The sequence below is a fragment of the Saccopteryx bilineata genome, chromosome 1, assembly GCF_036850765.1.
Source record: "Saccopteryx bilineata isolate mSacBil1 chromosome 1, mSacBil1_pri_phased_curated, whole genome shotgun sequence".
NCBI lineage: Eukaryota > Metazoa > Chordata > Mammalia > Chiroptera > Emballonuridae > Saccopteryx > Saccopteryx bilineata.
Window position 1 is genome coordinate 32,533,277 of NC_089490.1, and position 18,202 is coordinate 32,551,478.

Genomic DNA, 18,202 nt, shown 5'->3' on the forward strand with positions numbered 1-18,202 from the left:
TATGGCAGCTTACTGGGTATACTAGTAACAATTCTTTTGTGAGGTAACTGATAAAAAGAAAAGGTAGTATTTAAAATTGTAAAATATGAGTTTAAGTCTTAAATCTAGAGCAACTTACTAACTATATGGACTTCAGTTAAGTGACTTGTCCTGAGTCTATTCTTCTGTAAAATATAGACAATACTATTTACCATGTGAGAAAGGGTTGAGAGACCAAGGTGAGAGACCCCCTATGTGATGGTGCACAACCTGGTGCCTGCCACTAATTGAGTACTAGCTGTTTAATGAATACTCATTCATTAACCTGTGCAAACTGTAATGGCACTTAAAATATTTATATATAAATATATTAAATATTTATACAATATTTTTCAACATCTTCCATAAAGCAGACACTAGGAAAGTATCAAATTGGATCCTATTGAGTTGATTTTATTTTAATAACTATTTTAAACTCAGGGGACCCGAAGTTGACTTTCTGATCATCCTCCCCAAACCTGTCTTAACTGTAGACCTTTTCATTCCTGACTGATGGCAGGTTTTCAGTTTTATGTAATAGTGTTATAAAAAACAACAATATTTTATAAATAAACAAATAATTTGGCATAAAAAATAATACTCCTTTTTTTCCCCCTCTTCCACATTCACTCTTCCAGGAAATCCTATACCTTTTACCTTCAAATATGCCCCCAAATCCACCCACTCCTCCCCCCTTCATGACTGGTCCTGTCTAAGCCACCATCATCTCTCACCTGAATTATTGCAATATCCTCATCATATTTCCCCTGCTTCTGCCCTGGCTCCCCTACAACAAAGCCACCAAGTATACCTTTTAATATGTCAATTGAATTATATCACTCCCCAGCAAAAAGTCCCATAATGGTTCCCCATATCCATGAGAATGAAATATCCTCACAGTTGCTTATAAGACTATATATTGATAATTTGGCTCCTTTCTTCTCTGGCTCATTTCTCCTTCTCTTCCTCCTCCTCCTCCTCCTCTTCTTCTTCCTCCTCTTCTCCTTCCCTCACTCTGGCCATGACACCTCCTTGCTGTTCTGCATACCAGTCAGCCTTGCCTTAGCTAGGCCTTCACTCTCACTATCTCTTCTCCCTGAAATGCTCTTCCCTTATATCTATATAGCTAATGCTTATAGTTTGTTCAACTGTTCATTTAAGCATCATCTTTTTCAATGAGGCTTTCACTGACTACCTTAAACCACCCAGATACTCCTCATCTCCCTCCCTCTGCTCTGAATTTTTTCCATTTTATTTGCCCTCTTTTATATGCTATGCCATTTACTCATTTATTATGTATTTATACATTGGTTCTTGTCTATTTCCTCCTACTGGAATGTTAACTCCACAAGGGTAAAGCTTTGGCTCCATTTGGTTCACTGGTCTATCTCAGAGAGTCAGGAACAGTCTGGCACACATTTGAGGCATTAATGAACAAATGATTTAAAGCAAAGGAAATACATTATTTCCAGTACTTATTTTAAAGTATAATCTGGAAAAAAACATGACTTTTTCTAATTGTTTAAAAGATTTAGGATAAACAGAGAGCCCCAATCTTGCTACTGTAACAAGATAAAATACCAAAGAAACACAGAACTGCACATAATATCTTTCTGTATTGTCCTTTTCTTTTAAAGATTTTATTCATTGACTTTACAGGGGGCAATGTGACAAGAAGTAGCTGCTTCACTCTAGCTGCTCACTGCTTGCTTGTTGTGTGTGACTTGACTGGCCAAGCCCGGGATTTTGAACCGGCAACCTCAGTGTTGCAGGTCAGCACTCTGTCCACTGCACCGTCACAAGCCAGGCTCTTATATTGCCTTAATGTTGCTTCACACTTCTTACAAATACCATTTTGATTATGTTGCTTCACACTTCTTACAAATACCATTTTGATTATTTCCAATACAAAATATGAAAGAGTGAAACATTTAGGGTAAAGAAGCCAGCCAAATCATTTATTTTCAAAGAAAACAGCCAAGGTTTTCTCTTAAAAATAAATGCTACATTCACTCTGACAGTCATCTCTGGTAAATCAATGAGGCAGTTTACTATGTCCTAAGATATCACTTCTCAGTTGAGTTATCCTCAACCTCTAAAGAAAATGTAGGCACATCAAAGATGCAAGAAGCCTGTCTTCGTGGGTCCTGTCATCTGCCTTTCACAGTTACTTCAACTCATTATTCATTTAACATCTGTCTAGAAAAGAAGATAATGACTACATTTTGAACCTAGAGACATTTTTCTTCTAGTTCAGAGTTATTCCTACTATGCAATTGCCTTCATTAAAACAAATTAAATATGTTGATAATAACAAAAGATGGAAGAAAGAGAATTTATTTGAAGTTCAGAACTTTTACTCTTTGGATAAACTTCTCCCTTATTCAGAAGGGAGAATAGCACAGGTTAACTTTTGTTAGGCTCTCGACAAGCATACTGCGACACCTCGTACAGTAATATAAAATGGATGAGTCCCCTGTATCATTTTTAGGAAAAAGAAAAAAAAATCAGCCATGGTAATAGTATGATTGCATAAACTTCTTGATATTTAGGATGGAAAAAACAAATCAGCTTTGCCCTAGACTAAGGGTTAACAAACATTTTCTTTATTTTTTTTCCTGAAAATTGTCCATTATTTTATTCTATCAAAAAGTGAACATTTTCTTTAAAAAAGACAGATATACATATTTTAGATGGGGTCTTCCTTGCAACAACTCCACATTGCTGCTAGAACATGAAAGCCTCCACAGACAATATATGAATGAATGGCTATGGCTATATGCCAATAAAGCTTTACTTATAAATACTAAAATTTAAATTTTATATGAATTCTATGTGAAACAAAGTATTATTCTTCTTTTAAGTCCTTTTCAAACATTTAAAAAATGTATAAAACATTGTTAGCAATTGCACCACGCAACACCAGGCAATGGGCTGAACTTGGCCGTCAGGCTTGCTTTGCCAATTCCTGTGTTAGACAATAAGGGAAATATTTATTCTTGTATCTTCGTCTTAATTAAAAGCGTTGAATATGAATACAGACATTGTAACCAATAAAACACACAAGTACATGTGAAAAGCCATAAACTATGTATATGGTTATTTGAATTCCATGTTTATAAAAAAAAGAAAGTAAAACTTAAATGTCAAAATATGTCTGTTCCAACTATGTAGCTTTTCACGCAGGCTAAGTGATGTATATAATGTAACATCGCATAAAGGTAACGAGCAATGAAATTTATAACAGAATCTGGTTCCAAGAGTCTGATTTCATAGAGCATTAGGACCATATGCTTATTCTGTCAGAAATAAAAATTAATGGATACTGAGTGAAGTAAATGTTGTACCCAAACCAGCAAAGACTGCAGTTAGGTTTACTATAAATGGTTGGCTGAATAAACTGTGGGAGGAAGGGCAGAGAAATTAGATTTATATCTTTAAAAACTATTGATTGGCAGCCTTTCAGATATTAAAATAAAATGGACATAATGCTACTGTTGATGAACCTGCCCACAAATGAGAGTTCTGCCAGAAATTACAGAAACATTCTGGTGCCGGAGCCAACACTAGAAAAGTTTGCTAGCATTCCTCAACTACAACGCAGTATCATAAACACAGTGTTTCTCTGTTTTGTCTTTTTAGTGTAATAATATTGGGAAATCAGTGCCAAAATATTGAAAGTATTGTTAAATAGTTTATGCCAATTTCTTTACGGTCAATTTCTGAAAAGAGTAAAAATTCCATTTTATTCTTAGTTTGATTTTTAATTTTCTTCTAGTAAAAAAAATTGCAAAAAATCAAAATAAGATACATGGAGATTAAAAGTAGCTAAAAATATACTGAGATATACATAGAGATTTGATGGTCAGTCCTCTCATCCCTGAAAAATGTAGCCAAATAAAGAAATATAGGCCAGCCTGGCTCTAAAGGGCACAGAAGAAAATCAAGAGTAAAAAACTCAATATACTAATATGGGCTGCTTTTTCTTTAAAATCTAGTGTTAGCTTCTTTCAGGGATGAAATAGAGATAAATCTGTTGTTGTTTTTTAATCCACCATGGAATTTAACATTTAAGCACATGGACAGTTTCAGCCAAATATGATGAGATGTTGTGTTTCAAAGTAAAAGCTGAGACGTTAGCATCCCATGTTTGGTTCCCAAAAGGAAAAGGACAGGAAGGAAGTCAGCATCAACAGTATCAGGCACTTAACTAATTTATAAAACATGAAAATGCCAAGTGAACAAAGATACAAGAAAAGGTAAAGAAGCAAAACTGGTACTTTTTCATTTGGCCTTGGAAGTAGAGAAATGCATAATAAACCCAAAACAATACCAATTCCCCCCAAAGATGAGGGATTTCAAAATGTTACAGCTACTTTAGCTTAATCCCCCTCTTCTGTATCCAGGGAACTCCTCACATGAACTTACGCACAACCCAGTAGGAATTAGTGTTATTTATTTACGCAGGGATAACTGTGTTTTCCTCTGTATGAATGTGTGATGCAAAACAGACACTACAATACAATAACTATCTGGTTGCTTACCTCTGCTTAGCACAGCATCTCTGTACATGACCCAATCTTCTCACCTTAGAGCTCACTGACACAACCAGAGGTTCAAACTGTCCACTAGCCTGGGTGTCAAACTGGCTTCCAAAAACATCTCTAAATGCAAGTTTCCCAGCTGCCTCCTACTACCTACTTTTAGTTCTCACTTCACTCCTTTGATGTTTGTTATTTTGATCAATAGGATCAACAGTAATCTAAAGGCTCAAGCCAGAAAATTTAGTAAGTTTCTTGATTTTAATTCTTTCTCTTTCATATTCTTCATTAAAGTGGTTCACAAAGCTTCACTAAACAACCCATTGCTACACTAGTGAACCTGTTGGGAGCCCTTGGCTTGGTTACCTCATACTTCCTTAACATCCTCTTCTGGTAACCTAATCTAGGGTAACACTTTATCTCCTGTTCTCCTACATGTCTATCAGTCCTTGGTCTCTTTCATAGAAGGCTTTTTCTCCTTATTCTATACTTCAAGTGGTGATGTTCCCACTAGAGCTCTATCCTTAATGTCTCTCTCTCTCTCTCTCTCTCTCTCTCTCTTTTTCTATGGTACAGTCAAGTCCTATGTTTTATCCAACAACTTAGGCTCATATCTACATCTTTCTCTATAACTTCCATTTAGTCTTGACACTCCCCTCTCCAGAGTCCCATTTTCACCCAGGCCTGGCTGACCTCATTCCATATGTTTTGGTTTCCACTTCCACCCTTTTCAATTTATATTCTTTATTGCTTTGGTTATTGGACTAGGTTCCTAATCATATTTGAGATTTTAGTTTCTTCCCTTGGCATTCCATCCTTCACTCTGATGCCAAATGTAACTTTTAAAAATATATATCTGATTATAACTCTCCTTTTTTTAACTGACTTTATGAAAACACTATATCTCCTTATCATCATGTACCTACAGATTTTTTTTTTTAGGTGAGAGGAGGGGAGACCGTGAGGCAGACTCCCATATGCACCTCGACCAGGATCCACCCGGCAACCCAGTCTAGGGCCCATGCTCAAATATTGAGCTATTTTCAGTGCCTGAGGCCAACACTCAGACCAACCTGAGCTATCCTCAGCACCCAGGTCCATGCTTGAACCAATTGGGCCATTGGCTGCATAAAGGGAAGAGGGAGAGGAGAACGAGAGGAGAGGAGAGGAGAGGAGAGGAGAGGAGAGGAGAGGAGAGGAGAGGAGAGGAGAGGAGAGGAGAGGAGAGGAGAGGAGAGGGATTGGGAAGGCAGGGGAAAGCAGATGGTTGCTTCTCCTGTGTGCTTTTACCGGGAATAAAACTTGAGATGTCCATAGTAGAGGCCTACACTCTATCCACTGAGCCACTGGCCAGGGCCATGACATACCTGCTCTTTATGACTTGGTTTCTTCATAAATTTCTCACTGATATCACACTCATCTCACGAGAATACCTGCATACCCAGCCATTTGACACTGGGACTTGGCTCTGTAACTGTGCAGATCAGTCTGAAATGGCTTCATTGACCTCTCCATTTCTGGAAAATGTCTATTCTCATATAAATGCCTCATGAAGTCTTCTGGAATATCCCAAGGCATTTGCTTAAGTTCTCTATCCTTACTAGTCTTACACTACCTTATACATCTAATAGAATTATCTCTCAATAACTGCTAATGTAATGTCTTTCCCACAGCCTATGAGAGTGCTTTTTATGATGCTATCTATATTTTATTAACATATAGTTAATGCTGTGTTTGTCATACAATCAGTGCTTATTTAATATAGAAGAAATATTATTTTATAATAAATTATAACCAGTTATATTTTTCTGTGAATTATTTTTAGATGGAGACTTGATAACAGAAACAATGCATGAATGTCCATTAACAAGTTTTCTTTTAATGTTTATTTTACTGATTTTTTTAGAGAGAGGAAGGGAAAGAGTGAGAGAGAAACAGGAACATTGATCTGTTCCTGTATGTGCCCAGATCAGGGATTGATTCCACAAACTGTGTGCTGTGGGACAATGCTCTAACCAACAGAGCTATCCTCCCAGGGTGACCAGTTTTTTTTAACACTACATAATTAATTGCTCAGATAGATTGGCCAAATTAGGTCAAAGATTCTAAAATTCCTTTTGCTTCTGAATTCTCAAAGGCCAAGAAATCCCAGTAAATGATCAAAGTATGTGTACTTATTAGAAGAAAGAATGTCTAGTTTTCTTTGATATAAGAGTTGGAATTCTTTAAGTACCAATTCTAAAAGCAAAACCACAGGTAACAATGATAATGGCTAACACTATAATAAGTATGTGTCATGGTTCTCAATTCTTTATACATGTTAAATCATTTAGTCCTTACAACCCATGTAACCTTACCCTATGGGCAGATAATAATATGACATTTTCACTTTATCTATGAAGAAACAGAGATGACATATATTGTCCAAGATTTCATAACTAGGAAGTAGTTGATCCAAGACTAAATGAGACAATAATATATAGTTGATATATAGGTAAGAATATAGAATAATAGTTGGAGTGAGTTAGATATTATATGCACCAAAATAATTGTTGTTTTAGAAGAATTTTCAAAATTTTGAATGACTCTGGGTACAGATGTCAGCTTTTAGAGTTAATTACTGTAGAAATCATGTAGATTATAAACATTCTTATATGTGCAGCCTTGCAAGATTTTAATTGCAACATTGGTTTATAGAGCCCGATTTAGAAATAATCAAATGTCTTTTGAGAGCAATATGATTAAATAACTCTGATATAAGCATTACTGACTATATTATAGCAGAGGTCATCAAGAATGAGGTCACCATTTTAAAAGATAATAGTGACATATTGTTAAAAAATAGGTAAAAAGTATTTTTAAAAATGCAAAACTATAGAGGCAATAAAAATATCAGCAGTTGCTAAGGAGGAAGATCGGCTTAATAAGCAGAAGACAGAGGACTCGTACGGCAGTGAAAACACTCAATATGCTATTATAACAATAGACACATGTGATTATACATTTGTCCAAATCTACAGAATGTACAATACTAGGAGTGAACCCTAAGGTAAACTATAGACTTTGGGTGATTATGATGTATCAATGTGGGTTATCTTTTGTAACAAATGCATCACTTTGGTGAGTAATATTGATAATGGGGGATGCTATACATGAGTGGGGACAAGGAGCACATGAGATATCAGCACCTTCCTCTCAATTCTGTTATAAACCTAAGAATGCTCATAAAAAGAGTCTTCAAATATACATAAACTATTTCAATCATGTAATTAAAAACACATAACAAAAATATATTCTCCAAAACAGACTATACATATAGGGAAAGGTTTGGAAGTACACGTGCTCTGTTGATATCTATATCAGAGTAACCTATCTCAAAAGGATTTAGCAATTAAAGGAGAACTTTAGCCTACCCTAATTTATGACCTGATTATTTTAAAATAGTGAAAATGTATATTAATTACATATTATATAACTGGAACCTAAACAATTTCAATTAATTGTTCTTTCTGTTTCTTTTGATTAATATGTTTACTAAAAGGCATTAATTATATAGTATCCATTAGGGAAGAGATGGTACCTATCGGAGTTGAGAATAAGTGCACAATGTTTTCATTTTAATGACATTTTGAAAAGATTTGTCATAAGAAATTATCATGGTTTCAGGCAAGGCCACCAATGATAGGATTCGCCTTCAAAGGTCTCTACTATGGAGCACACAGGGAGCAACCCTGCCAAGCAGTTCTGCGGTGAACCAGGATTTGCCATTAGCCCTTTTAGTTTTTCCAAATTCTTAATGCTTTATTCTTGTCAGCACTGATAGAGGACAGCATCTTGTTCTCAGTAGGTTCTTGAGAATTTTATCAATCCAGTGCCTTCATATCTTAAAGAGTGGCTAACCTAAAATTTAGCTACTGCCTCCATTTTCTTTCCCCCACACTCAAATTCAAGTAAACATCCACTCTATTGCCACATTGTGAAACAGGCTATTTCTCCCATAATATGTCTGCTTAACATTCTTGTCAGAAAGCTGAAGAGGAACAAAGAAGGACAGTTCTTGCCGAAAACCTGGGATCTCTGATTCAGTGTACAGTCACCTGAAAGAGGAGGTTACTTTTTCCCATACAGTCAACACAGTAACTTGAATAACAAGCATTTGGAGGGTTTCTGTGTTCTGCTAGACATGGTTCTAGGCTCCCCCATAGCAGTATGAAAGAACAAAGAGTGCTGAGAAATCGGAGGGCAAGAATATTTGAAATCAGGAAGAAATGGAGTAAATAGAGCAAAAATAACCCGAGTTTTAATTTTCCTACATTAATTGAGACCTTCAACATGTGATGATTTGATTTGAAAAAAGAGAAAGAAAGAAATGCGATTAGGCAAACATCTACTGGAACCCATTCCTCCTTCCTTTCATAGCTATGGAGACTTTGCACAGTATTTTATTGTTAACAGCCTAGTACTATTACAGCATTTATTATTTATGTTTGGATAATTTTAAAATTTCACTGGCTTTTCAAGCCTCCTAAGTATCAAATTTTGTGTTTATCTTAGCATTCCCTTTCCTTAAAGCCCTGTCTTTTCGGCCAAATTCTGAGACTTTTTCCCGTCTGCTTGATTACTACCTATTGAAAGGTTAAGTCTCATAGACACACACCAGCTACTTTCTTCCTTTTTATTATCAAAATATGAACTCGCTCCAAAACCATCTACCACATATTTCAACAGAAATGGTTGCCAATGACAAACTTTTCAGAAAGAAAATATTGGTCTATATTAGAATAATTTTGTACTCTAAATGGTGTTAGGAAACTGGTGAAAAGTTAGGTGATTTCTGCCCCATATGTTTTATTCATCTCTAGTTATAGGAGTACATTTGTTACTTGTGGTCAGGAAGAGAAGATAAATAGAGTTCACCAATAGGGAAAAAGACTTTGATGCTTTTGGTCTCTAGAACGCCTCTGCCAGAGTCGTTATGAGCTCTAATAATAAGTATGTGACTTATGCTTTTCTCTTTGTACTTTCCTCAAAACGTATTTACTATTCTATTCAAGGTTTAACAAACCTTTTCCTTAATGCAGTCTGCTACATTAAATTAAAAACATTTCAACCAATTTCAGACCATTCTACATGAAAAGAAAAATATACAACCCTGACAGGCTAGTATTTACAGGGAAGGAAAGGTCTTAGAAAGTTATTTTTCTCCATCTTTCATATTAACCAATTACAATTTTTGCCAAACTAAATATCTTGTGAAGATCTTTAAGAAACAGCTTGGTAATAAGGCACTATTATCATGTTTTATTTTCAAGTAAAAAAAAGATGGTTAACTTTATTTGTTGGAAAATTATTTTAAAACATCGTTTTTATACATAGCATGTAATTCAGTATAATGTATTTCCATATAGAAATCTTCACCCCTTCTTCTGTGGCTAAATGCACCAAACAGATTTCTTTTTAACATGATTTTCCTGATGCCCATACTTTACGAAGTTTCCAAAGAAATTCCATTTAATATTTTTATTGAGAGTCCCAGATGAAAAACAAAACAAAACACAAGAAAAAAAAACACAAAAACTTATATGTACCTATATGATTTATCAATTTCAAGGAATTTGGGGGGAAAATAAAGATTTCAGGAGTAATGGCAAACACTGTGTCATTTTGAAAGAGTGAAGCATTCTAATCTGCTGAAAAATCCTATGTAGGATTATGTATATTTTATTTGTTAGCTCATTTATTGTGCCTCGCATGTGGTGACCATTAACAGGGAAGAATACAAATTTTACAAATAAACCAACATGTCAGACTAAATTGAGATGTTCTAGGGTAACTTTTCCCCTTAAATAGACTTCTTTTTTCCTAGAAAAAGACAATTTCTTGGAATAAAATAGCCATTTAAAAAAAAATCTAAAAACAGCTTATAGAAATCTGTAGCCTGGACTGCACAAAGCACTTACCAGTATCAATAATATGATGAAATCGCTTCAGATTTTGGCAGTTAGATGCGTTTAGATTAAGCTTACTTTTATCTCTTTTTTTACCAACGCACAGACAAAATTGCAAGCTCATTAGGCTCAATATTGCAATATTTCACAAACACACACACTGAAAGCTGATTATCCAGATGACAGCCCTCCAAATAATTGATGGAAGTATAAATATTATCTTAATTACTTTAATTCCTGCTTCTCTAGTCAGAAAAAAATTAAGCTGCCTGATTCCCATGTATTGTTTCCAGCACTAAAGACTTACTTTTCTGTTGCATTTACCTGGGTACCCACCTGTCTTTGGAGAACCCTGGGGAAGTCAGCTCAGCACCTTGTGCAATTCGACTTTGGCTAGACTTTGTTGATGTAGCCGTTTCATAATTTTATTACTGCCAGCTTGATCTTAATTTGAACCGAGTCTTTCAACATATGAAGGCAAGCCATACTTACTTTAAAATGAATTACTGAGTGATTCACTGATGAAACATTCTGGGGATGCTAGAAACATTGCTGGATGATTTAATAAACCATAGAAAGGTATAGCCAGAGGGTAAATTTACTGTGGCTACTTGCTTTGCAACATGTGACCCCCTAAGTCTCTGAGCACAGCCTCTGCTCGTGGTCTCGTCTTACCTCCGACACTGGACATCCTCGAAGCATCTTGATGAGAGCTGGATTTACTGCGGTTTTGGTTTTTCCGTTTGTTGGCCGCTCTCACAGATCGAAGAAGGACCTCACTTGCCTTGAAGAAAGCCACCATGAACGGTTGTTTTGACTGAGGCCCGTGTCTCCCCACAAGACCAGCAGATTTTACATTGATACTGCGTCCTAGAACAGAATGCACAAACCCTTGGCTCATGACAAACAGACAAAGTTTACCTGTGATGAATGAATTCTGAGGGTACTTTGAAAAATAAAGGAAGTTTTACAACATTAACAGAATGTTTTTTCTGCAGGCCACATATTCTTATAAACACTGAGAGTTTGCTATTACAGACAATTATCCACGCTTGGTTTTTCATTTTGCATCAGTCTTCTACCACAGAACACCCTCAGGCGGCCTCCACTAACGGATATTCCTCAGACCTGGAAGTCAGCAATTCTATCCATGGGAAGGCTGGACTACCATCACCCTGGAAATGTCCACATTAAGTAACAATTTCAAAAATACTAGCTCTGGGCTCTTCTGTATTAAATTCTCTATACTTTTTTTCTAAGTGATAAAAGCTGAGTGGGTTGGCTGGCTCCTTTGACCTTCCCAGCTTTGTTCAAGCCTTTCAAGCATTAATTAGTGCTGATAGCCTCCCCCCTTTCACCTCTGGCCTGTGCCCAGCAGACTTTACAAAGCTGCGCTCTACTCAGAGCTCTTCAGAGGTCCTTCCAGAGAAGCCCTTCCTGAGGATGGAGGCTTGCTTGAAGTGCCAGTTTTTCTTTTTTTTTCAGTGGGAAGTAATTTGAAGTAAACATGAAAATTTTACTTTTTCTGAGTTTTGACACAACTGTTTACTGAAAGGATTTCAGCAGATGCAAACCAAGCCTGGAAACTTTCAGAAGGAGAAAACTACCTGGTAAGCGTGGAGACAGACCTTGGTCTCTAAGCCAGCAGGCATCCCAGACCTTTCGGAGCCAACTGGGGATGGGGGGCGGGGCTGTGTATCAGAGAAGAAGGGCCTGTCCAGGAGCCAGTTGGAAGTCAAGCCATCCTAGAGACCAGCAGATGTTCATGAAGTACCTCTCCCAGTGAGGTAGTAGTGATAAAACTTGTAACTATTATATAATAGTGCCAAAAGCTTTGGCGCACTTGCTATGTATGTATGGGCCTGCCTGGCATGGTACTGTTTCCTTGTGTTATTGGATTCCACAAATACTCCGGGAGTTACATATTACTCTTCTCCCCTTTTTACAATTCACTCTCGCTATCCTCTCTAGTTTAAAATAATCACTGAAAATATTGATGTAGCATAATATATATAATAATATATACTAATACTATAATATAAATGAAATAAACCCATAGGCTGATATCTAGTCCCATGAAAGTCATCCGGAGAGAATCAACTACATAATCTTCAATTGTAATTTTTGTTCAGAATTACTCAGAACTCATGTAAATTTTCTACCCCATATACAGAAATGACCAATCTTTGAAAGAGAATAGATGACGTGGTTGAAATATGTACATAATTGACTCTGCTTTGCCCCATGAGAGATGTGCATGTTTTCTTAAAATATTTATTCAGTAAAGACCCTGGAGCAACCTCAGTTCATTATAAGGCCTGACCCACCTTAGAAGAAAGAAAAGGAAAACAAGGCCCTGAAACAGCATCAATGGCATTTTAGCAAATAAACTCTTGCTCTTAACAAAATTTATTTTGGCAGCATAAACACTTTTGTGTATACTTGTATTGTGCAGAGACCTTCTACCGTCAGAAAATGAGACTGTGTCATGTGAGGCTGTGCAGCTGTTGGGACAGACACAGAGGTCCTTTAAATGTGGAGGTATTGGTTAAAAAAATAAATAAAAAACTTAAAAAGTGTACACCAATCCAGGCAGCATCAGGGTCCTCAACAATTGTTCTACGACGTATTGACCAAACCTGGTCGCCTACAAGTATTAAAATGGCATCCCCCCTCACAAATACCAAAGAATGAGCTTACAAATAATCAAAGCAGTAAACCTTAAGCAAATAAGCACATAGGTTTCTCTTCTAAATGCAAACTTACAGTGGCTTTATGCCAGAGCCTATATTTCTTAGAAAAACTCTATCACAGGCATAAACGAAAGAAGCAGTTTGATTTGTGGTCAGAGCAGTTTCCATTCTACTTCCACTGTAACAAATGTATTAATTCAGCTCAGACTTCCTCCTTCTGGCAGCCCTTTTGCTGTAAAAAGAGAAATTAGAAGTTCCAGCCAAATACCATACCTTGAACTGACCCACTTCAATACATAAACACTTTTACAACATGTTTATTCAGGTGTAGCACTTGAAATTGGTTTAAGATGTTTCCAGTGACAGAGAGCTCAGCAAAAGAAAAAAAAAAAAAAGAACTGAGAAACTTAACTGTTATGGAATAGAATAACTGGCAATCTGTTCTTCGAATTTTTGATTTTTTTTTTCCTGTCTTGGAGTACAACATAAAAAAGTATTTGTTGAGCTTTTATTTTGATTTTTTAATGAAGTGTTAATTTAACAGAAACTAAATTTTTACTTGTATACATTGATGACTGCAGAAACCATTTTTAATATATGATCTTTCTAATACTGAAATAGGTCGCTGCAAGATGTTCACAAATGGAACACAGTAAAACCGGTTTTCCATTCATTACAACACACACAGACCCTTTTATAGTTAAATAAGCACTTAACACAGTGTTCCAAGTTTCCTTTGGTTTTTTGCAAGAGGGTTTCTTTTATTATTATTCTAAAGGCATTCAATATTTTAATTTTTATCTGTGGAGAAATAATACTGCTCTAAAGATTTATGTTCTGAAAACTGTAAAGATGTGTGTATGTTACAAATATGGGTTTCTTGGGCTTTACAAAGGTGGATATTGTGTGCGAAGCAAAGTACCTTTCAAACCAATGTGAACTCCCTTTAAAATAACTTTTGATATTATTAAGTTTCCTTTTGGTTTCCTTTTTACTTCAGCAATGAGGTGACTATTAAGATTCCACAAGTTAATGCTTGCTCAGTTACTCTTGGTCTTGAAATACACCATAGCTTAGCTATTTAACCTACTCCTTCAGACACAATATACCTACATTGATTATGTAGACTAAACCTTTTGAATGGCTGAACAGTTGTTTTTATTAGAAGTGATAATGGGAACCCAGAATATATTACATGTATTGAAAATAGTGACTCTTTTATAAAATGTACCTGAAAATGTAGAATTTTATTATTAAATGTATAGTAAATTTTAGATATCACAAATATATACACAAAGAAGCCTACCTAAAATATTTTGATATAGTTATATGGGTGTGTATTACCATGGAGTTACTTTTCAAATATGATTCTTACTTTTAATTTCTAGTTTAACATATATAGAATGATAGATAATATATAAAGATTAAACATACAGTGAAATAAAAAGAGTGGAATAATGAAAAGAGTATTAAATTAAAAGGGTACTGAGGACATCAGTTTGAGCCCAAGCTTTAGTCAACTTGGCGTCAGACATGTCTAGGCATAGCTAGAATATTGGTAAGCATAACTCACTAGGCATGTATTTGAGTGTGGATGGAACAACCTTGTAGGAAAGTCATTCTGAAGAAAAGGTGAATTCTTAACTAATAGATTCAGAACAATGTCCCAGTTAGTATAAGGAAGCAGTGATTTTGGCCATGGCCAGTTGGCTGAGTGGTAGAATGTCAACCCGGCGTGTGGTAGTCCCAGGTTTGATTCCCAATCAGGGCACACAGGAGAAGTGACCATCTGCTTCTCCTCCCCTCCCCCTCCTCCCCCCTCCCCTCTCTCTCTTCCCTTTCCACAGCCAGCAGCTCGATTGGCTCTAGTGCATTGGCCGGGGCACTGAGATGGCTCCGTGGAGCCTCCACTTCAGGCACTAAAAATAGCTCAGTTAAAAGCAAGGCCCCAGATGGGTAGAGCATCAGCCCAAAACCGGGGTTGCACGGTGGATCCCAGAGTGCATGTGGGAGTCTGTCTCTGAAGCTCCCCTCCTCTCACTTAAATAATAATCATCATCATAATAAGAATAAGGAAAGCAGTGATTTTAAATCTGTAACTCAGAGTTTCTTCCTCTGTAGCACCAGTAAGTTAGTTTGCATGACCAACTCTTTCTTTTTTTTTTAGTGAGAGAGAGACAGAAAGGGACAGAGAGATGAAAAGCATCAACTCATACTTGTGGCACCTTAGTTGTTCATTGATTGCTTTCTCATATGTGGTAGAGGGGTGGCCTGCAGCCGAGCCTGAGGCCCTTGCTCAAGCCAGTAACCTTGGGCTCAAGCCAGTTAACCCTCACTCAAACCAGCAACCTCAGGGTTTCAAACCTAGGTCTTCTGTATCCCAGATTGATGCTCTATCAACAGTACCACCACCTGGTCAAGCTGCATGACTAACTCTTAAGGAACAAGGAGAATTCAAGAAAATCTAATGGCCTGACCAGGCGGTGGCACAGTGGATAGAGCGTCAGACTAGGATGTGGAGGACCCAGTTTCGAGACCCCGAGGTCGCCAACTTAAGCGCGGGCTCATCTGGTTTCAGCAAGGCTCACCAGCTTGAGCCCAAGGTCGCTGGCTTGAGCAAAGGGTCACTCAGTCTGCTGTAGCCCCCTAATCAAGGCACATATGAGAAATCAATCCATGAACAACTAAGGAGCTGCAACGAAGAATTGCTGTTTTTCATCTCTCTCCCTTCCTGTCTGTCTGTTCCTATCTGTCCCTCTATCTGACTCTCTCTGTCTCTGCCACACACACACACACAAAATAAATTCTAATGGGACTGTGTTTTTACCTAGAGTCCTTGTAAAATACTAGAAAAGCAAAGCATCACTACTTTGGTGCTTGGTTAAACAATAGAGAAATGGACTCATGGATATGGAGAACAGACTGATAGCTATAGAGGGTATTGGTGTTGAAGGCTGGGTGAAAATGGTGGAAGGATTAAGCAAAGAAAGGAGAATTTATAGACAGATAACAGTATGGCAACAGTATGGGGACTGCAAGAGGAAAAGGGGGTGGAGCAGTGGAGGAGGGAAGGGGAGCATAGGTGGTGATGGAGGGAGACTTGACTTGGCCTGATGAACACACAACACAACATACAGATGATATATTATACACCTGAAACCTGTCATTTCATGAACCAATGTTATCCCCAATAAACTCAATAAAAAATTTAAAAAGCAAACACTATGACACAGGTAGAAAAAGGTTCTCCCTGCATCAGAAAGAGGCTTCTGAGCATCTCCACATTGGTGCAGGGTGACAGATTATAGGTCCTCTTCTAGCATCAGCATCAACATAGCTTCAGAGGGCTGTAGTAGTTCAAAGGTGAGCAGAGCATTGGACTTTTAATGTGCACAGACAACTATACCCAAGAGAGAGACCGTGCCAGCAATGGGATGAAGTGGCTGTTAGATGAAGAGGACACTTTGATTGTAAAATATCCCTGTCCTAAAGCTGTACCCCAAGCATATGAAAGAGATATGATCTGTTAAGTGGGTAGGGTGATAACAAGAGAACAATTTTGTTATTGTTAGTTGATCAAGCTTAGCACTTAAGGTCTCCCACACAAACAGGAAGAGAAAGGAAGTAAAAAAGGTTCGTTGAAGACTATACCAACATTCCAGTTTTTTCACTGATGGCAGCTAGAACCAAAGAAACATTGTTATCCTAGGTTCGTATGTCATAGAATTCTTGGATTGTAATATGAAAGGGGTAAGGAGAACAAAAATGGAAGCCCAGAGTTTGGTATTACCAAAGATATTTGTCTTTTGCATTTATAAAGGAATATCCATTAAATCTTTGCATGTAAAAAAAACAAAAAACTTTTAGAGCTATTTATACCTTGCCCATCTTATTTTCTGTCAAAATAAAATGACTGTAGATGTACCAAGGGAAGAAAAAACAATTTGAGCAGCAAATATCTAGTCATGTAAATTCTAAATTATATTAACTACAGAGCGAATGAAGATGGGGCTAGGATGATACCTTCTAAAAAAAAAAAAAAACACAATTCTTCTCTTCACATAGCAATCAAGAGGGCCTATGTGAGTCTGGTCCTCATACCTACTAAATTTTGTCAAAATTGAAGCTGGAGATTCAAGACTTCCAGATCTGCTACTCTGACACTCATGATTCTGATAAGCAGTGGGATCAGGTCATTGTATTCACATCTGCATAATGACACACTATTTCAAATTTAGAGTCATAGAGAAGGTAAACTGGCCAATCAAAGGCCCATCCCAAACTCACTGGTTTTGTATTTCAGACCATTCTTTTTGGAAAATGTGACTTTCAAACTGTTTATTTCTTTAAAACCAGGGTTATTAAAGTAGACTCTGACATTAAACAGCTCTTTAGAGACATGTTGATGTTAAAAGGATAAGTGGTTCCAAATAGGAGCATTTAGTTTCCCTCCAGAATATACAGTTTGAAAAACATTCATTTGAGGATTTATCAGAGTCTAAACGTTCATATCACTCTAAGATGTTAGCATAAATTCCAGTTTGTTTTTTTCTCTTATAAACCCAAAGTAATTGCTTAACCCAAAACACCTGTGATGGAACTTGAGCACAAATTATCTTTCCTTCATTTCAAAATGATTCTTGCAACATCCTTTATGAACAATTTTATAGAAAACAAATCAATGCATTGTTACACATTCACATATCCTACTGATCTTTGCTTATTTTCAATCTGTGATTAAATTTAATTCTGGTACTCTTAAATTATAGTTTCTGTAACTCTAAATTATACTAGAATTTTAACCCTTTTAGAAGTAGATGATTTAAAATGTGCATAATTCTGTACCCAGCATATAGACTACATCATTTTATGTCAAATTTTAAGAAATGAGAAGATACAATTTTGTGTACTTAAATTCCATATACACTTTAATTTAGTGTAACCTTAAATTAAGCACATGGCAATCTAGCTCTGAATTTCCACTCTATTATATTTGATTAAA

At 36.6% G+C, this 18,202-nt stretch overlaps 1 protein-coding gene across 2 annotated transcripts in view; it reads right to left on the bottom strand.

The window, feature by feature from the left end:
- BMP5 (bone morphogenetic protein 5) overlaps window positions 1–18,202 on the bottom strand; it is a 174,197-nt gene that overhangs the window by 50,085 nt on the left and 105,910 nt on the right. For both annotated transcript variants that reach the window (XR_010728200.1, XM_066252793.1), the window contains exon 4: window positions 11,183–11,377. Coding sequence is in view for 1 of the 2 variants with exons in the window: in XM_066252793.1 (XP_066108890.1) it covers window positions 11,183–11,377 (195 nt within the window). In the remaining variant the exon portion in view is untranslated. The remainder of the gene's footprint in view (window positions 1–11,182; window positions 11,378–18,202) is intronic.